Below are 22,101 nucleotides of genomic sequence, written 5' to 3' on the forward strand. Positions count from 1 at the left end.
TTCACAATGTGCATTGATCTGTGGAAGCTAAGAGTAACCCTTTGAGTACTGAATTATTTGAAGATTTTTGCCCATGGGACGGATTTAATTTGTCGCTATATGGATTAATATGTAAAGGTAATACAATTTATTTAGAATATACTTATATTGGTGATATAAATATATTTTTGAAACAGCATTTTAGTTACAACACTGATTACGGTTGACGAGTCAGACACGTCCACCATAACTTCGCCCAAGTAAGCAGATGACGAGTTTCACTCATCAAATGTACCCAAAGGGTTAAAGCTAAAAGAAAAGTGTTCAGTATAAAATTAAAACAAAAATGGAAAAAGTATAGACATAGCAGGAACATATTCTGAATTTGCTGTAAAAGGAATAAAAATTTTAAAATGATATGACATTTTTGTGTACACAGAAGATTAATAATTATGTATATATATATATGCATATATACAAATACTCAAAATAAGTAATAAAGCTGTGTAACTGATATTTACAAATAGCAAAAAAATAATCTTGAAAATAGGAAAAACAATAATTCCCTAATTTAATTAAGTAATAAATTTTATGAAACAAAACTTTCTTTTTCCTTTTTAATGTGGAATTAAAAAATGCCTTGAGTTTTATTTGTTATGAATGCATAAAATATAACTTTCTAACCTATAACATGATAGTATTGACAAATGTGCATTTTATTCTATGTTGCTAGAAAACATTTGATACGATGTTAAAGATGCATTGATATGCTCTAAAATATACTTCACTTAACTATGAATTTGTTTTTAGTCATTAACAATGTCTTTGCAAAGGCCAATAACATTATTTATTTTCATTGATACATAGTTATTTGCATATGTATTTAAGACATTCACAAAAGATAAAAACATCGTATCATGGCTGTCATATTTCAAATCAGTAAAAATATCAAATTTATAATTTATAACTGGAGTATGGATGTTTTAGTAGCTTCTTTACATTTGAAGTATTTAAATTGATTGCTGTATTGATAACATGACAAGTTTATTATGTCTTGCTTTATTTAACATTTCAAAATATCTTTGCTGAATTGTTTTCATATTTAAAATATTAAGGAAATACAGTAAAGTATCTGGATATTTTAAAATACTTTGTGGTTGTAATTCTTCAGCGGCAGGCACAGCGACATTCGCATGGAGCAGAGCGACGAGCACGCTTTCCTGAAAATAATGTTATTTGCTACAATAAATGTTTATTTATATACTATACAAACTAAGATATGCTTATAATTTAAAAAATGTGGTACTGATATGTAAAAATTTTTTTAATTATTTTAAATGAAAATAATTTAAATTGAAAAGGGAAGATAAAGAAATAGATAATTTTTTTTTTTTTTTTTGCTTCTGTATCTTAACAAAATCATTAATATTTTTTAAAAAAAGAATTCTTTGAAAGTTGCATATTTTAATTCTAAATCCAAAAAGCAGTTTGTGACTAATAGTTTTACCTTTTCCTGTGATGCAAGAAATGATAGTTTGCTGTCCTTTTACTTGCACTTTCATGCCATCACCCTGAAAAGATATATATAAAATGAAGAATTCTGCTATATCATGTTTGCAAAGAAATTTTTATAAATGATTTTTTTTAATTTCTTAAGCAGGTAGTAAACAAAAATGTAATACATATTCCTCTTCCTAGTACCAACTCATGCCTGTCTTTTACTTATGATACTAACTTTTAATTAATAATCATATTGTCTTTATTTGTAATTTGTTTGTATATTGATGTATAAAATGCAAATAGTTAAAAGATTAACTATGACTAATTAAAAGATTCACTTTATTTAAAAATTAAATATTAGTTAATTTTTTTACATCTCATTTACATAATGAGTGTCAGGCCAATTATTTCCTATGCTTCCCCGGCTTGGAGCACTGCGAAGAAGAAAGATCTGCACAGGCTCCAAGTGATTCAAAACACGGTACTCCGTATAATTACAAATGACCACTCTTTTGTTAGAAATGATACATTGCATAGAGACTTGAAAGTCGACCCGATTGAGGCACACTTACAGAAAGTAAATAGAAATTTACTTACGAAGGCATTCAACTGCACTCACCTGCAGAAATTTAATACTTTCGATTATGTCATTCTGAAGGAAGACTGCGACAAGCGGCCCACCTCGTTAAAGACTCCATTTTTCCGACTTAACACATAGTGCGATATCTTATCATTGTATATTTGTATATAGCTCGTACATATGTTTATTTAGCGTTTTAGATATCTGTTTGTATACCTAAATTAATTGTTTTCTGCATCATGTTTCTTTTCCCTTGTGATTTCAAAATTTTTATTATATTACTTCACACGCCTTGCTGTCCATGATCGGATTAATTCTGACCGAGCAATGTATCGGTCCCCTTTCTTTCCTACCTGCCTAGTTCCCTTCCGGCGCATCACGTGATACAGTCCGGGTGTAGTAACGGACTGTATCACGTGATGCGCCCTTGTGGCATTATTTTATAGAGCCGGACACACTGCACTCTATGCGGTATTTCGGCAATACAGAACAGTCAAGTCAGTCAGTCTTTTGTAGGTCGGACTAATACCAATCAAATATTTCCCAGAAGTATAGGTTACACATAGGTTGGTTCGTTCTCGAAACTTCTCTCACTGAGAATAGAACCTGGAGGGGAGTAGTACCTTATATTCTGCGGCTTTCACTTGGAGGATAGATTGCAAGCCACTTTATTGTATAATAAACGATAAGCTCAAAATTCATCCCAAATGCAAAGATTGAGATGGAGATATGAGTCTTGCGATTTCAGCAAAATATAAACTAGTTAAGAAGTTACGATGTTTAGTAGAGAACAGTTTGGATCTGTCCAAGCTTTTGAGTGAGGTTTAATAATAAAAAAATTGTTTGCAGTAATATCCCCAATATAGTATTAATAAAAACAGTTTTCTTGAAATCGTAAATATCAAATACTTCTGTAATAAAGTTAATTGAAACAAAAACTTAATATATATCTTTTTAACGAAGTGTTTCCCAATTTAGTTTTGGTATTGAAACCTAACTAGAATTTTTACTTTTCAGCAAAATTTCGACAATTAAAGCCTTTTTTAAAAATGTATTAATTTGTTCAGAAAATTAAAAATTGCAATAATATATTTTAGAGGTTTATATATATATATATATATATATTTTTAACTAATAGTTCATTTTAAGTTGAAAAGCTTTTCCTATCACTGTCTTTTCACCCACGCTTTTTGTGCCAGAATGTAAATGAGTTACCGAGATTTTATTCAGATTAAGGTAAAATGAAGTGCTATTTAAGCAAGAGTTTCGGAAGTTAGTTTTTAGAATGTATCTACCTAGTCTAGGCCAAGTTGTGCTGCGTTATTCGCGACTTGCGTTAGCGGCGTTGTCAGTCAGTCAGTCATACCGGTATCGCAGAGATATCGCGCGGAGCGTGACGTGTTCTGCTCGATGATAGAATTAGCCGTATGGGCACATGACGGTAAAAACAGGACGGGCCAAGGAGGCATCGGAGGTAGGTGAGAGGAGGTGACCATGCGTCACAAGGGGAGAAATACCAAGGAGAGCCTGGTGTCGCGCAATCTGACAAGTGTCTGTTCGTGACATATACATGTATAAAACAATACACAGAAAGTAAAAATAAAATAAAATTATTTACAGGGTACATAAATACACAAATAAGGTGCAAAATAAAATGCAAATCCAATTAAAATAAATATTTACATATGTACAAAGTGTTCGTGCGCTATCATAATTAAGTAGGGAAATTTGCATTCCTCGTGATATGTGCAGCGTACGTCTTATTTTGTAGTTCCTCTTGCAGAGGTATATAATCAAACGTGTTGAATTGCGCAAGGTACGGGCAATTGACAGCTCTATCGAAGAAACTGCTGTTGGTGCGGTGAAGAAATTTGTCAACAGGCTCAATTTTTAGGTCTCTGTGAAGCGTGTCATTAGAGACAAAGTAGTGTGCGTTTGTCATTAAACGCAGGGCTTTGTTTTGGAGAATTTGCAATTTATTTATATCTCTATGTGTAGCCGCCGCCCACACCAGGGACGCGTACGAGAAAATGGGACGGATAACCGCCGTATATAAATGTCTCTTTTTAGAGAGGTTTAACTTTGAGTTTTTGCCCATAATGGAAGAAATAGTAGTAAGTGCAGCCATGGCCTTACTTCTGGCTTTAGTCACATGGTCTTTCCAACTGAGTTTATTATTCATGACGACACCAAGATAAACAGCCTTATTTACAATAGGCACACTTATGTCGAAAAGTTTTAAAGTCACATTTAAAGGGGTTCTACGAGTCTTCTTACGAATAATGAGCACCTGCGATTTCTGCGCATTGATAGCAATACGCCATTTTGTGCACCAATGTTCCACTGCGGGGTGATGCTCTGTAATTTAGAAACCGCTATTTCAGCTCTGAGGGAAGTCGTAGCTAACGCAGTATCGCCTGCGTAGCATCCTAAGAAAGTGTTGTTGTCCATGTTATACTTTGGGAAATCTGCGACGTAAAACAAATAAAGGATAGGTCCCAAAATTGACCCCTGAGCCACGCCGGCATTTAAGCGTTGACATTCAGATTTGTCACTACCAATACTGACATAGAATTTTCTGTCCTTAATAAAGGAATAGATTAAAAGTACGATGATAGAATTAGCCGTATGGGCACATGACGGTAAAAACAGGAGGCCAAATCAGCAGATATGAGCTTAAAAATGACCCCCTCATGCCAGACGCGGTCGAAGGCCTTCGCCACGTCCAGCATGAGTAAGGCAACACTTTGATTCCTGTGCAGGGCGTCACCTGTGAATTCCATAAGCCGAACAAGTTGTTTCGTAGTCGAGAGGCCTTTTCTGAACCCGAATTGTTCGGGTGGGAGTCTAGACATGAAGGGTTCAAGACGTTTGAGAATTACGCTCTCAAATATTTCCCAAGTCCTGGGAATAAGCTGATGGGACGGTATCCGTGCGGACGAGTAGCATCTTTTCCAGGCTTATTCAGCAGAATAACTGGCGATTTTCCACTTGTTAGGGAAATAATTATGCATTAAACGGGCATTCAGAATACTTGCATATTTAGAGATGATATTCAAAGGCAAGTACTTAATAGCAACGTTCGTGATCGAATCATATCCGGGGACTTTTCTATTTTTCCGCCGCTTAATGATTTCTTTAATTTCCTTGGGTGAGATGAAATTCGTGCAGTTGTGCGCCCCGGGGCCGCTGATCCAGTCTTTGATAAAATAGCGTACATCGTACGCAGTAAGTAAGATCACAAGGATCAGAATTTGGCATAAACTGTTCAGCCAAATGTTTAGCCATAAGAGAAGCCTTATCCTCGTTAGTAAGTTCTATGCAATTTCTATTATAGATGGGTTTGTTGCAGTGTGGCTTGCGTCGTAGGTTTCTGGCAAAAGTCCAAAAAGCATTATCCGGCTCATTAAAATTAAGCATTTTCTCATTCCACGCGTCTACGCGGTGAATCTGAATATCCTTTTTGATTTCTCGATTTAACGTATTAAGCTCCTTTTTAACACGAGGGTCCTAGGAGATGTGATATCTTTTGCGCAGTCTGTTCCTATTTTTAATCTTATCACGTATAGTGCGCGGTAATAAATCCGGATGCTGATCAGCGGGAATTTTTCTCGTAGCAGAATTGTAAGCACTTAGGATCGTATTAGTCAAGGCATCAATATCCATTGTATTTTTGAGACATGAAAAGATCAGGCCGCTATTTATCAAGTAATCATTATAAACATTCCAGTCTGTACGAAAATTGTACTTTTCATCCAAGCATTGATTAGTACTAAGCGTAGCAAAACTGGTAGATGGTCGGAAGTTAACTCGACCTTAACATCAAGGTACATAGGTATTGAGGTAGTGGTAAGGAGAATATCAAGAATGTCTCCTTTCCTCGGATTTTCGGGTGCATTGGTATACTCTGAGGGAGCATAGAAGTAGATCGGATGATTATTAATGAACTCCAAGAGAGTTTCTCCGTTACAGTTCGTTCTTCTGCACCCCATTCAGTGTTTTTGGAATTTAAATCGCCCGCCAGTATCATATTTTTATCGTTGGGGAGCAATTCTGTGAGGAAGTTCTCGTCAATTGCATTCTGAGGTAGGTTATGTAAAACAGTGAAATACACAGCACCGTACAATGGCAGTAAGATAGAAACAGTGAGCACTTCTAGTCCATTAATGCGGTAATCTGCGATATGGCATGACTGTAATGAGTTTTTAACATAAATAGAGGAGGAGGAGGAACCCACTCCTCCTCCGCGATGGCTTAGCCGATCACAGCGGTAGCACCTGTAATTTTCAATCTTCAGACTAAAGCACGGAGTAGCAAAAGTCTCTGTAACCATAGCAACATCGATATCATACGTTAACAAGAAATTATGTAACTCCATAATTTTATTAAGCAAGCTGTGTGCATTCCAGTTCATGACTTTTATGGAGGCTCTTTTAATCTTATTTGGGCCCATTATCATTAGTATTTTTATTAGAAGCTTCTGGATTATTTTTATTTAATTCTTTAACTTGCTGGGTAAGTTGTAAGAAACCCGTGCTTTTAATTATGCTGACTAATTCTGCCAAGTCAGAGAAGACTTTTTTGGCGTCGTTGATAGCTTCGGAATAGATACCAATCGATATCGCCTGAGCGTACGACTTACCCTCTATGATTCTGCTAGAGAACTTCTTTGGGTTTTCTGCTATTTCAGATTTATTTTGGGGGTATTTCTCACACCCTTTAAAGCTTGATGAATGATTTCCATTGCAGTTGGCACAGCAAAGGGGTTTATCTGGGTTATTTCTATCAGGGCACTCCTTGATGTAATGTGGGCCACTGCATCTGACGCATTTAGGTTTATAATTGCAATAATCTTGAGTATGGTTGAAACCCTGACAGCGAAAACACTGCATTGGGCCTTATCTTCCTTTGTATTCGACGATTTTAACAATTAAATCTCCTATATGTTTTTCGTGATATATTTTTCGTGATTGTTCATATTTGGGAAGCGTGACAAGAAACAGGGGGAGCTTTTGGACTTCTCCTCCTCTACGTCTCGACATTTGCTTAATATCCATGATTTTATAACTCTTACTTACTAGTTCTGATTTTATTTCCTCAGCAGAGGTGGAAAGTAAGAGGCCATTGATGACCACTTTCAGATTTTTATCCTCAGGGAGGATGTAAGAATGGTGTTCTATTTTTAATTCCTTTAACATTTTCACTATTCGTGAAAAATCTGAAAGTGGTCATTAATGGCTAAGAGGCCATTAATGACCACTTTCAGATTTTTATCCTCAGGGAGGATGTAAGAATGGTGTTCTATTTTTAATTCCTTTAACATTTTCACTATTCGTCGATAACTATCGGAATTCGTGGTTATGACTTTGATTCCATCCCGGATTCTGTTACCCACGAATTCAAATTATTTTTGGCGAAACATCTTGGATAATTCAGACCAAACAAATCTATTTTCTTTTAATACAATGGGCGGTAGTCTAGAAATTTGTCGTGTCGCATCATGATTATTGTTGTTCTGCTGATCGTCAGCAGTATTTGTATCCATGTTTTCATTTTCAGTTGGATTATTATCCGTTTTTTCTTGACTGTTTTGTTCAATGTTATTTGTGTCAGAAGTATCATTTACCTTATCCTGATTTGTCATAACAGCCGGAGAAATTATTTGAGTATAGGTGTTCAGTTTGATTTTCTTGAAACCTACACGGGAAGTTTTTGTGCGTACTGTCTGATAGCCACGACGGCGTGGTGGTTCATCTTATTCGGAACTCGTGTCCTTATCCAAAGTTTTTTCCTCTGCACTATCTGTGTGTACGTTAATCAAATTAATAGGACTTCTAGCCCTTTCATTATCCTGTAAGCTAGTGTTTATACATGTATTCTGACTCTTAACAACCTGCTTTGTGTTAATAGCATTAACATTACTAGCATTCTGATTAATTAAAGCATTAATTATTTCCAATGAGCTGTGAAGAAAATTATAGAATTTACCTTCTATTTCTGACAATTCACCTTTCGAGGCTTTAATTTGATCGAGTTCAAGTATTTGCGCATTATACACTTCAACCAACCTCTCCATGATCACTCATGAAAAGCAAAGAAATCCAACACCCAACTAGGTTGGAGTCCTACACCCCGAGTAGAGCCTGGCACGACGACCTACCTCTACACGCGGATGTATAGTGGAAAGCACACAAGGCCCCTGACAAAAGCGTAAGCTTTGGGGTAACTATGTGCGCATGAAAAGAATTTAAGTTAAAATTAAATTTAACGATAAATTAAATAATTTAAGCGAGCACGAACAAAATCAAGCTGATAATTAATTAACTAGCAATTAAGCTATGTGGCAAGACAACGTACTAATACAACTTACAAAATTTAAATAAGTCGAAAATCCTAAAATAATTGAATGATTGCTTATTTACAATCATCAGTACCAATCGTAAAGAGCATTGCACGTGGTCACCTCTTGTATCACGATTAGGCTTAGCAAGAAAAATCAAGAACAAACTCGCTGGCCGCCTACTTTTACAGAGCCAGACACGTTGAAACTGAGAAATACAATAACTAGCGGCGTTGATGTGTTCTCGCTGATTACTATAGACCAGGAAGCCTATTCTATGATCACTGGATCTGTCTACAACTTGAGCGAACAATATCGACTAAAAAAACCGGTATGGACAGCCATCACAACTTATCGATGAAAGCCATTCTGTGGTCCTCAGTTGGTGGGCGGGTGGGTCCATTTAACTTTACTGAAAGGGGACAAGGCTTCAAGGAGCTTTAGACCAATCGCAGTACAGACGAGTGACGAAATTTATAGCGCGCGCTGGCTGAAGTTCTAGGAATATTCTCCTATTATTTCACTAACTCACACGCTGCATTTGTAGTTCGAAAAAAATTGCACAAAACAGTATTATGACCAACACGCAGCAGAATATGCTGCTGTGTTATGTGAAGGAAAATCCCGTTTTTTAAGGGGAAAGTTAACGCAGGAATTTAGAGCTAAGAAATGAAGAGTGATATGGGATACCACGAAAGCAATGGTAAATAGATAAGAGTAAATGAATTAAGCTTACTTCAGATCCTTTTAGAAATAAACAATTTTAATCATTTAAAGTTATAATATGATTAATTTGCATTACAATCTAATAGCAAACTAATTTTATTTTTTTATTTTTTTTTTTTTTTCCCATGCTTACATTAAAACTGTTTTCAAGCAATTTATTTTACAGTTACTATTGGAAAAATATTTCTTTGAATAAGAAATTAGAAAGAAAATATTTCTTTCTTAATATTTCTTTCCTCTTTTTACTTTCTTTTTCTATGAAAATTATTTCTTTCAGGAAAAGAAATAAAATTCATTCGCTATTACAGTATGGCCGATTGCTGCTGCATTCAACTATCACACACGCATCAAGATGCTTTATTTTAAATAATTTATTCTATAATTAGCATGAAAGAAAACATTTTTTCAATATAAAATATATAACCAAAATTGAACTAATTTATCCTGTATGTGTGATTAATTCGTTTCGCAATTTTTGTCACACAATTACGAATACCTTTCTTTTTAATATTACATTGCTGTTATTTGAAATTTTTATATAAATAAGAACTGCTCAGTTTAAATATTCTTCCTTCTCAAAAGATTTTATTCTGTGAAAACAATTAAAAGATAGTAATATTTTCACAATGCAAGTAAAAATAATCAGTGTAGGTCTGCTGCAGTTGAAGTCCTTGTCAAACCAGCGTTTCGACACATTTTAAATAGAAAACTAATAATAATCAATATCTCTTTTACAATATAAAAATGAGAATGCTATGAACAGTATTTTTTTTTAATTTGCAAAGAAACAATATTATATTATATATATATACCTATTATAGTATTAATATATTAATACTATAATAGGTTACAAAAGTACCATTCCATGAACAAACCATTATATTATAGCATTGTTACTTTATAGCATAATACAATAATAATGCAATATAATTCTGCTAACAAGCCCACCAGCCGCCGAGCGTAGAGTCGCTGAACGCAGGTAGTTTGGTCCGAGGTTCGAATCCCGCGAACGAGGTGGCCGGCGTTTTCATGGCTTTCCCCATGTGTAACTTGTATACGAGCCAGTTTCCCTTAGAAAGTCCTCACTTAGAAACCAGTTTTAAAACGTAATAAAATTACACACACACACACACAAAAAAAAAAAAAAAAAAAAAAAAATCTGAAATCCTTTAGATCTTATATTATTCCCAAAGCGCCATTTTTTTAACGTTTTGCGTGTTACCTTTATTTATTAAATATCATGTTTTTCGCACTTAAACCATAAAATTCAATTCAACAGCAATATCATATAACTTAAAAAAAGCATATCTTTAGAAATTCCGATACACAGTCTCGCGCGCTACAGATGAAAATGTTTTTTTTTTTTCTTTTTTTTACCTCTTTTTTCCGTACAATGTTGCCATTGCTCGCTTTGAAATCGTTGGGTTTCTTAATCAAAAACTCATAAATGCTTTACAAAATATGAAATAGATAATAAAACAAATTCCCAGTTCCAAATTTGGGCCTCCAGATGCCTATATTAGGATGGAGGATAACGTTATTCAGAATTTCATGGCTCTAGGTACCGTTGTTTTATCACAGTGCGAGAAACATTCATACATTCTGCTGATTCCTCATTATTTAATTTCTTTAAATATAATAGAGTGCGATAATACTTGGTGGCAACGATTTGAAAAGTGAAAAGCCACAAAATGGCAAAACGAAATTAATAGCCCCTCTGAGCTAAAACTTATTTTTAAAAATATCACACTAGTAGTAGTACAGCCACTGAAAAAAATATTATAAAGCTATTTTAAAGTTATATATATATATTATTTTACAGTAGTGTGAATTTCGTGTAATAATGAACGACATTCCTTTTTGTGTTCGCAGTATTATTCGTAAGGTATTCAACTGTTAGATTATAAAGTAAACGTAATTCTTGCTGTACATAAATTGAGTAGAAGCTTATGGGATGTCTACATTTGTATTAAATCAAGAAGGTTCATGTGCTTGATAAACTTATCTTCTACATTTTTAAAGCATATAATTACAATTTATATCTATAATTTCAGGAATAGTATAACCTTATTTTCAGTAGAAATTGCGTTCTTGTTTTCTGAATGTGGCTCCAAATACTCTCTCAGTTCATCGCAAATTAAAATAACTATAAATTTTGGCAATCTGAAATACGCAATGAAAACATCTTTTGGCAGAGCAAAAGCATCAACATATTTTCTATAAATTCGCCATCGATTCAGAGATCTACGACAGTATTCTTCGCTTAAATATGAAAAAATCAGCGGCGAAAACGCATACAAAGCCATTGTCTACGTAGTACGTCAACTGCACAAACCTGATTGACGAAGCGGCAACACTCTTTCACGCGCTTTCGAAAACTTTCGTACTCAGAGAATATAGGATGTTGAGCAGACCTGTTTTTTACTAGCAGCGACATCTGGCAGCTCACAACTTGCTGTCGACTCTCGTAGCGTAGAATAACCGTCCTGTTTTTTACTAGCAGCGACATCTGGCGGCCCACAACTTGCTGTCGACTCTCGTAGCGTAGAATAACCGTCCAGAGCTCTTCCTGCGCGGTAAAGGTATTCTGTGAGCTGTTAGGCTAACCTACACACCTTGAAATTGTTACTTTCTGTTAAGCCAGAAGTGACCCAAGTCTTGTAACCCAAGTTGGGCCATTTGTTAATATTATGATTGAATAAAAGGTCTTATACACCCTTCTTCTGATCTTTGTTTAGTTTCACAAGGTTAGAAGATAATTCTTCAAAACACTTTTTAAAAGTTTACATTCCCAAAGCGTCATAGACTTTATACATAGATAAAAAAAAATTTCCCGTCTCATAATTTTAAAAATTCTCGTCTGAGTTTTGTATTTAATTCTTCTGATATCGTACAATTAATTACCTAGGCGCTAAGATTCACTGTTTTTAGACAATTTCTGAGATATATATGGCTGGATTGTACTGCAGCATATTTAAAATTTATTAAATGCGCTACTTTGGTTAATAATATTCATTAATTCAGTTTCAAATCAGAACTTCCACACATGTGTTTTTTATGTAGGCGATATAATGCAGAACATGTATCGCCTACATAAAACGCGCTCAATATCTGAAAGGTTAATTTTTATTACATCTGTAAAGAAAATATATTTAATGTAATATCAAGAACAATAAAACTTAAACCAACCTTTTCGGTGTAAATAAAATTGTATGTGAATTAAATTCCTGTAGGACTTAAATCAGTTTAATTTTGTATTGCCTTATATTAAATTAAGAAATTTCTCTACATCTTTTCTTTATATATATGTTACGGTGAAACACCGAAATCTGGAAAATGTCGACTTTCACCGGTGAATGTCAACATTCACATAGTCTCTTGGTGTATGTCCGAAATATTTTCCAAATACTCTTATTTCTGACTTACACCGGTCAATGTCGACATTCACCATGTACTAATGGTGAATGTTGAACATATAAGAATATTATATTTCCTTCTCCGTAATTCATTCGCGAAAAAACGCACTTGAGACTCAGAATAAGAACTTAAGAATATAAGAACTTAAAACACACAGTACATTCAAAATGAGAAAGGAGAGTAATAGAAGTTATAAACTTACCAAATTATGTGATTCAAATCTTATTTATTGCAACAACTTAAACTATTATGACACTTTGAATTGCACAAGAGGCCCTTGCTTTTACAACTGCATTTATATGTGGAACACTTCCTTTTGGAATGGCAGCGTGTACATATACTCCTCTCTTTTCGACCTACACCAGAGCATATCTGTGATTGTCGACATACACCGGTGAGGGTCCGAATGTACAAGAATGTAAAGAAATATTCTATATTTCACCGACGTATTTGGTGAATGTTGACATTCTCCGGTGAAAGTCGACATTCTCCAATTTCGGTCTTTCACGGTAACATATATACTGGAAAGCCCGGCTGTCATACGAAATGACCGCTGTTCTAGATATTATAAATTGTAATTACAATGATTTGTGCAAAGGTGTCTGCTATGAATTACGGCGGCGAGGACGCCCCTTTGCTTATTGCCCCACGGGGTTTCCCCCTTCTACTTGCTTAATTGCTTAAAGTAGAGTACAATGAAGGAAACCACTGGCGGTAAATTTCTTAAGAGCCCACCGCTAGCTCAATCAATAAAGGTGATTTAAATAATGAAATGTTAATTCACATGTCAAAGATCTCTTTGTACACAGCATTTCTTGTGTAGATCTTTCCATCATTTTTAAACTCGCCTTGCAGAGGATCATCCAATATTTTTAATTTACGTTCGTTCTTTCACGAACTCTTGAACAGGCAACATAAAGTTGACCGTGTCCAAATGCAGGCTCAGGTAAAAAAATGCCAACACGCTTAAGCGTTTGGCCCTGAGACTTATGGATAGTCATAGCAAAGGCAAGTATTACAGGAAATTGTCTACGTCTCAATTAAAACGGCCACCCTGTACCGTGGCAACTTCACCCCATTGGCTAGTACAGTTACGCAAGCAACCAATAAACTATCGGCGATAAAGAGACACTTAAGCCGCATATACATACGGGGTGAATTAACATTATCTCCACCGAAACGGCTGGCTCCCGGGCTTAGCGAAACACACCGTTGGATTCCGCAGGTCCGTGGCACGCCGGTCCGTGGCATAATTGGCTTCTTCATGTAAGGAGGGAAAATATTCAATCATTACCGATTTTACGTTCTGAAAGTGGTCTATAATTATACTGCGCGCTTTATTAAAGTTTCGCAAAAGTTATTAAATTCAGCGTAAGAGTAATTTTTACTACTAAAATGTCGTAAATATTTTTTCTGTAGTTTAGAGTAAGTTATAAGGTATTTCCCCCGCCTTCCTAGGTGTTGGTCTGCACGCTGGGCCGGTATTCCAGAGGTCCGCGGTTCGATTCCAGGCGAAGGCGTTTGCTCATTTTTCATCTTGCCTGCTTCTAAAAATACCTAATGTCTCTACAGTGGCGCCCGAACTAGTAGAGTGTTGGATGATGATTCTCCTCGCCTAGGATTTGGCGATTGGGTCCCCTAAAATCCCCAGTTGCCCTTTAAAAGGGGGGGTGTATTTCAGGTATTTCTCCCGCCTTCGTGGTGTGGTGGTCTGCACGCTGGGCCGGTATTCCAGAGGTCCGTGGTTCAGTTCCTGGCGAAGGCGTTTGCTCATTTTTCATTTTGCCTGCTTCCAAAAATACTTAATGTCTCTACAATATAATCTGTTGTTATGCTGAATAAGTGCTATTTTAAATTTTCTTTCAATTTACATCCGTCCAATATTCATTGCTCTAGAGTATTATAACTTTTAAATAATACTGGATTAGTTTTAAATTAACATACCTGTGAAGGAATAGCATCTAGTACTTGCTCCTTCTTTTCTACGAGACAGTCCAAATGGCTTTTATTCTTGTGACTCTGTATAAAAATAAACAGAATCTGGAGTCATATGTTGTATTTATACCCTAAAGCAGGGGTTCCCAAACCTTTTCTCCCTAAAAGCACATTTTAGAATATCTGTTGGACAGCGGGCACCATTTATTTTTTTCAAGGTGAATTTATAGTTGGATAGAGTTCATAATACATGAACATAAAAAATGAGATCGGTCGAATTCCGCTTTTTGCTGGTATCTGTGTTGGACGCAATGTCTATTTCACTAAAATTGTGAAAACTTTCACATGGAGTTTTATTGAAAACTAAACCATCTTTATTGTGATGGCGCAGCGGGGGGCGCACTTTAAAGGGTCGGCGGACACCATGGTGCCCGCGAGCATAGGGTTAGGAACTCCTGCTCTAAACTGTTCTGGAAACTTCTGGAAGAATCGACTTCAGAATTTCAAAAATGCATTTTCATGAATCTTCCAGAAAATGGCCAAGTTGGCAAGAAATCACCAAATGTCGCTGAGGCTCGTCAAGAATGAAATTGTCTGCATTTCGCGTTTTAACTAAACTATTTTTACAATTTCAACGTTGTTGTACTCAGAACTAAAATAGCTACAGTTATGTATAACAAATAAACATTTAAATACAAGACTTGTGGCCACAAATAAATTTAAACGCAAAATAAATCCAAAATTTATCAAATTCAAAACAATAAATAAAATTTATAAATAAAATAATACAAAGCAACTTATAACACAACAACAGTACAGAACAACAAAAATACGATTAGAAAAGATTCAGATATTTACAACAATATAAAATTCTATAGCTGCGCCATTTTTGTCCCCCCCCTCCCTACTCATTCTTCCACATTTACTTTAATTTTTCAAACCCTTGCCCTCCAAAAATGATTTCAACAAAGTCGAATCTTATCTCTTAACCTGTCGAGCCTTCTTTCTTGACAATTTAGAAGTCTCTCGGCCTTCTCCAGCATTAATTAGAATTAAAACTTTTGGCTTCATTCCAGTACTTATCAATGAGATTTAATGGATCAAAAATCACAAGTATCTTCAAAATTTTGAATTAATGTTTTAATTCCAAAGGGAGACATTCATTTGAGGAGCTTTTTCTTTTATTTTTTAGAAATCACATGCAGGTAGAACACTATTATGCACTTCGCTAATATGTTAACCTATTTCCCTTAGTCTAATTTCTTTTCAGTTGAGTATCTTGTCATTTAAGTGGCTGTTTAGATCCATTTATTCGTGAAAATTCGTAAAACATGCAAATATTATTACATTAAGGATTCTTTAAAACAAATACTAAACATGCATAGTTACTTTATGTAAAGCATACTTTCAAATAACATTTATGACTAAGAGGTTTTGAGGAAAGTTTATATAATATTGCAATAAACACCAGACTGACGAGAAACATATTGCTCATTAACAGATACTGAAAAATAATTTAAATCAGTGAATTCATTCTAACATGATCTTTTATATTTATAAACGTTTTTTTTGAGGGGGTATGCGAATGGCATACAAAAAGTTAATTTTTTAAATGTAAATTTTTTTTTTTTTTTTAAATTTTGTTGGTTAGTCTTCTGTTTTTGAAGGAAAGAGTGGTGGCCAAGGCTTTGGGCAGCTTATGAGATGACGGTATGATTTTTTTTCCGGCCCCGTCCTAATTTTGATGGAGAACACTCGGCTGGATGGATATTAGGTGCCGCTATGCTGCAAAGTTAATTATTCATACCTACTCCGGGATTCGAAGCCGAGCCCGACGATATAACAGCCGGTTCCATTAACTATCATACCAATCAGAGCAGCTCTTCATCTGCAGTGTTGAAATTATTTTTTATAAAATTCTCTACCTTATTTTGAGAAACTATTTATATAAAAAGTAGAGACTTTCTAGCATTAGTATTTAATAAATAAAAGGCATTTGGCTAAAGAAAAATCTAACAGAAAAAAAGAGTATATTTATTTTGTTATCGGGTATAAGTAATTTTATGAGAGAAAATGAAATAAAATGGTTTAAATGAAATAAAATGATTTCTCATTTTGAATATCTTGTCAGATATTCAAAATGAGAAATAAAAATTTGAGCATAAAATTTATCATCAATTATCAAAAATCATCTGTTAGTTCTAATAACTCACGCATTAAGTTGGTTTAGTCAATTATAGTAAAGTATACGAGGGCTGGCTATTTAAATGTAGGGTCGTCTTCGTGAGATACGCTTTAGGAAAGAACAACAAAAACGCCATGGAACTACCCCATCCATCAGGATTAATTTTGATAATAAAATTGAGTAAAATGTTTTACCTTTCAAATAAATAATGACTATAATAATAAAAAAGAAATTTCGAAAACTTCTTCATCCTCTCAAGGGTTAGTTGCTTTACCTTAATTTTGTCGTTTACGTGGTTAGATCAGCACAGATTTCTGAAATTATACTTAATATTTTAGTTTGTGCCCTTTGGTTTTTGTATTTACAACACGAGCTTTCGAACTCCCACGAAAGAAAAAAGGTATCCGTAATGAAACATTATAGGATTTTCAGATGTGTATAAGGGAAACAAAATATTAAATTTACAATTTTTGTAGATATCTGACATATTAAAAATCTGAAATCAACACAGTGAAAGTGGTATATTAAACAGTAAAAGAGAGTATAATGAATTCTATTAACTATTTTTCTGGATCTTGGTTTCGGAATTGAATTCGAAAATTTTACCCCCAATTTTATCATGCATATATGCTACCAGCTGAATATACTAAATCTAACTAGCTAAACATGGTCAGTAATTACTGAAATTTCAAAAACGATATTGTCTAAATGTTTATATTCATCCCGTTAACTGCTGCTCTCCAATTTTCTACTCATGACAGCGTCATATTTTTCCAATTCGATTACGCTGCATATTGATTACAAAACTGTACTGTGCATTCATTTAGAAAACAAGTATTTAAATAAACAATTATGAATCACGCTCATGCACTTTTTCTCCTTTTCGAATTTGGCTTGTATCGTTCCATTTACCTTTTCGTCTGAAACCACTTACTTCCATTAGTCATCGCTCTGATTAACCAAGCGATAATGATTCAGTCACGCGTCCGTTGATGTCAGTATAAGCTGTTATTACTACATGCAACATTTATTATTATCACAGAATCGCAATTGTTGATAAAGTCATATTTTCTGGTAATGAAAGACCAGGATATATTTTGTCTTGTACAATATGCATTGTTGACTTTGAAATGTGTTTCTCTGTAAGAATTTCCTATTTAAACCCTTTTCTGCATCTAAAATCATTTCTAAGGTGTAATAAGAAATCCTTTAAACGCTGATTTTCAACCTGCAGTGCATTTCACTTCCAAATATTTTTGAAGTTATATTATTTGAATTATAATCGACATGCTTTTCTACAGCAAATCGTTTTTATTACAACTCTGAATGCTCTAGAACTAATTATTCTGGAAATATGGCAACTAGTAAAGTGCAATATGCCCTATTGGAAAAAAAAATCCCTAATGCTTTATTCAAAATTTGCTGATAAGACTCTCTTTGGTGTATATGTATGTCTACATATATCCAGAAGACGAAGTGGGCGAGGGGGAAAATTTTTTTAACTGAGTTCTGATTCCGTGAAATAGTTAATAAAGTTAAACTTAACTCTTTCATTCTGTTGATAGATTTCAAATTTTCAGTATATGAGACATCCTCAAAATCGTAAATTTAATATTTTGTCTCCTTTTTATATATCTGAATGTCTTTTAGTTTTACATTACAAATATCATATTTCTTTTGAAGGAGTTTGAAAGCTGATGTTCTAAATACAAAATTCGCAGTAAGCGGACTGAAATATTCCTTCAAGTACAATAGAAATGCATATGAAAAGGGTTAAAATACTGCCTATATTTTTACAAAAAATATTCCAATTTATTTTTGAATTCTTCTAGTTCCGTCGCATTTAATAATTAATTAAAATAATGCTAGTAAGGTAACACGTTTACTGTTTGCTATAGACGTTGACTGGTAGGATTCGTATTATTGGCTTGGAAGACAGTTTGGTTATTGCTTTTGTTTTTAGTATTTGAGTCATGTGCTATATTCGAAGAATATTCTGGTTCGATCAAAGCGAATTTGATAAATGGTAAATTGTAATGGGCCGAAGACTGGAAACAAGTAACTCCGAAACTGCACGACTGATAATTTGTTCACAATCTGCCGTTCTTAGTATTTATGCAAAGCGATAAATGACGATGAAACCAACAAAAGACGCCAAGGTGTTGGACGTTCATGCATCATCAAGTAAAAGAACGTCGGAAACTGTCCCACTTGGTACAGCGAAATTGGCGCCAAAAGTGGCTCAGCTGACAGCCCAGTACATTGCAGGTCCAAGTGCAAGTGTTACAGAACACACAGGTCGGCGAACACTGTTGGATATGGGACTGCGCAGCAGACGTCCCACTCGTGTACCTCTGTTATCTAAACGTCACTGTGAGCTACGTCAACAGTGGGCCAGGAAACATCGAGATTGGACCATGGATAAATGGAAGACAGTTGCCTGGTCAGATGAATCACGATTTTTCATTCATTAAGTCAATAGGCGTGTCAGAGTACGCCGTCTTCCAAGCGAACACATGTTCCCCCCAGCACAGTAAGCATGGAGGTAGGAAGTAAGAAGGAGTCGCCCTAAACAAGTTTCTCCGTACCCTGCTCTGAAGCACCGGCGATCCCTACGTGGTGACCAAAACATTGGGTCATTTACCATTGAGTTCTATGGGATTTGACGCGTTCGGGTGTAAATATTTTGTAATTACGTCGCAAATATACATATAAATGTATATATTTTCTTTTTCTACAACACTTTGTAAGGATCTTAAGTTTTACTAACGTTTATTTTATTTTAAATCTTTACTATCACTTCTTATTTTCTACTTCCGGCCAGAATTATAAGCGTGAAGGTTTTTATGCAAAGTTTGTCTGGCGAACGCCAAGTATTTAAGTTGTGGCCTTTTGCCAAGCGAGAGAGAGGAAGCAGTGAGTCAACGCAGGCCGCTTACCTTAGAAGTTACGCAGTTGCTGTTTGCCTTCCAGGCCAGAGGTTTTAATCCTCTTGATAAATTAAACGTATTGTAGTGTTCACAGTCTCTGTGCTACATACGCTTCCTGTTATTATAAGGCCAATCTTCCACGTGTATTATTCTAAAGTTAAATTGGAGTTTCGTTTTATTTTTATACTTTTACGTTAGACCCCAAGTGGCGGGTCAGTGTACTCCGAAGTACGGAAGTTATTGTATATAGAGAAAAATAAAGGGTTTTGTATACCCTTCGTCTGTATTCTGTCTACTTACCACAATTAGTGAACATAGCTTTAGTAAGCTCTCTGTTCCGAGTCAGGTCCTTGTATGTTCCCGAAGAAGGTTAGAAGGAACATTGACCCTGATAGTGGCGCCCAACGAAGAAGAATAACCATGGCCGAGTTTCAAGAAGAACCTGTGCTGCCTGCAGAAATGCCAGCTGCCGCCCTGGAAGGATTTGGTTACATCGTCCAGACCATGCGCGCTTCGATGAAACCAGAAGCAACATTTAACGGAAACTCACCGGTAACCAGTTTTTTGGAAAAATTGGATGACCACTTCATGCTCTACCCCGTGCACGAGTTTCAAAAAGTTACCTTAGCTACCAGCGCTTTGAGGGGCCAAGCGCTTAAATGGTTCAAATGTATAGGCAGAAGTCTCTTGGGTCAAGCAGGAAGTCCCACCTATACTTACGAAAATTTCAAGACTGCCCTACTAAAAGCCTTCCCTGTTGTAAGGGATCGTGCGAAATTAGAAACGGAACTTTTCAGTATATATCAAGAAAGAATCGAAAACCTCTCGAGCTTTATTTTAAGAAAAATTCACGTTTTCAAGCTCTTGTATGGAAACCGTCCGGATCCTGAAATAATTCAAGTGATTTTGCCGAGGTTACTGCCCCAAGTGCAAGACTTTATTGAATTAAGAAATCCGACTACACTGGAAAAGTTATTTGAGCTAGCAATCCAGTTTGAAAGTAGAAGAACGGCGGACGTCGAAAGAAGACGCCAATATCAACAGCGAAACCAATTTGGTACGCCAAGACTACAGCAAACTCAAGCATACGGCTACGGAGAAAAAGCGAATCAGTGGGCAAGGAAACCCGAGCATTCAAAAACAGCCGGCGAACGTCGACAGTTCAATAGCAACCCAGGAAAAAAGTCTCAAGGCCAGGGGAAAAAGAAGGAAAGCACGGAAAGGAAAAATAATTTAAACTAAAACGGATTTCTGCTGACGAAAGGGTGCGGAAATCCGAAGGCCACAAAAACCCCTCTTCCTACAAGTTAAATACAGTAATGGTGAAAAATTTGACTCTTCCGAAGATTGAAGTCTTGGTGAATAATATCCCAGCCACCGCACTCCTGGATACCGGCGCGCAGTGTTCCTGTGTGGCAGAAGAGTTTTTTAGGAAGTATTTTCGCAAATACCGCATATATAATGCGGATAATACGACAGTGTTAGCGGCGCAAGGAGAAAAATGTAAGTGCGTAGGTAAAGTACCTTTGTATATCCGTATCAAGGACGAACAAATAAAGGTGATGTTTTTTATAGTAAAGAATCTGCAAGCACATTTAATTTTAGGAATAGATTTTCTTTCAGAAGCCCAAGCTACGCTGGATTTTAATGAAGCGTCCCTTAAGCTGACAATGAAAGCAGTTCGTACTGAAAACGCTGAACCGCCGATGTTAAAACTTGACCACCTGCCTAATGACGAGCAAGATAGAATCCGACAAGTGGTAAGTGAATTTGCTTCGTTATTTAGTGATATTCCAGGATTTACTCAGGTTACTAACAATAGTATTGACACCGGAGATGCAACGCCAGTTCGCCAAAAACCATACCGGTATGATAAGAATAAGGAAAAGATTATAGAATGGCATATTACCGATATGCTACGTAAAACGATCATAACGCCCATCTCAAGTAGTTATGCTAGCCCGGTGGTTTTATGTAAGAAAAATAATGACTATCCTTTGGAGCATCCAAAAAGGTGGAGATTCGCTATTGATTAACGTAAATTAAATTCCATAACGAAATATCCGGTATATCCGTTACCGATCATAGAAGAAATTTTAAGGAACATAAAATCAACCAAATTTATGACGACTTTAGACTTAACGACTGGTTATTTTCAAATAGGGGTGAGGCCTGAGGACGTGCCTAAGACTGCTTTTATAACTAAGTCTGGCACTTATGCATTTTTGCGTATGCCGTTTGGCCTTTCAGGGGCCCCGGCAACATTTCAGCGATGCATGGACATTGTGTTAAGACCTGTTCTTGGAAAGTCCACATTTATCTATTTAGACGATATCATTATTACTAGTGATAATCTCGACCAACATGTACAGGATTTAAGAAAGGTGTTTTCTTTATTAAATGAGGCCGGTCTAAAAGTTAATGTCGAAAAGTGCAAATTTGCAGCCCCTGAATTAAAATATTTAGGTTACAAAATATCTCAAAAAGGGATCGAGACAGATGAATCAAA

The 22,101-nt window shown here is 35.5% G+C and overlaps 1 protein-coding gene across 2 annotated transcripts in view; it reads right to left on the reverse strand.

Moving 5' to 3' along the window:
* Window positions 1-803: 803 nt before the first annotated feature.
* Window positions 804-22,101, reverse strand: part of LOC118181044 (uncharacterized) — a 132,736-nt gene continuing 111,438 nt past the window's right edge. The window contains exons 4-6 of one of the 2 annotated variants that reach the window (XM_085822931.1): window positions 14,487-14,561; window positions 1,487-1,550; window positions 804-1,199 (exon numbers count right to left, since the gene is read on the reverse strand). In XM_085822931.1, the coding sequence (XP_085679057.1) occupies window positions 1,147-1,199; window positions 1,487-1,550; window positions 14,487-14,561 (192 nt within the window). In that variant the 3' untranslated portion in view covers window positions 804-1,146. The remainder of the gene's footprint in view (window positions 1,200-1,486; window positions 1,551-14,486; window positions 14,562-22,101) is intronic. The other variant, XM_085822932.1, reaches the window with a different exon arrangement.

Source organism: Stegodyphus dumicola, chromosome 8 (assembly GCF_044657685.1).
Source record: "Stegodyphus dumicola isolate Sdum_Otavi_A_Nest chromosome 8, ASM4465768v1".
NCBI lineage: Eukaryota > Metazoa > Arthropoda > Arachnida > Araneae > Eresidae > Stegodyphus > Stegodyphus dumicola.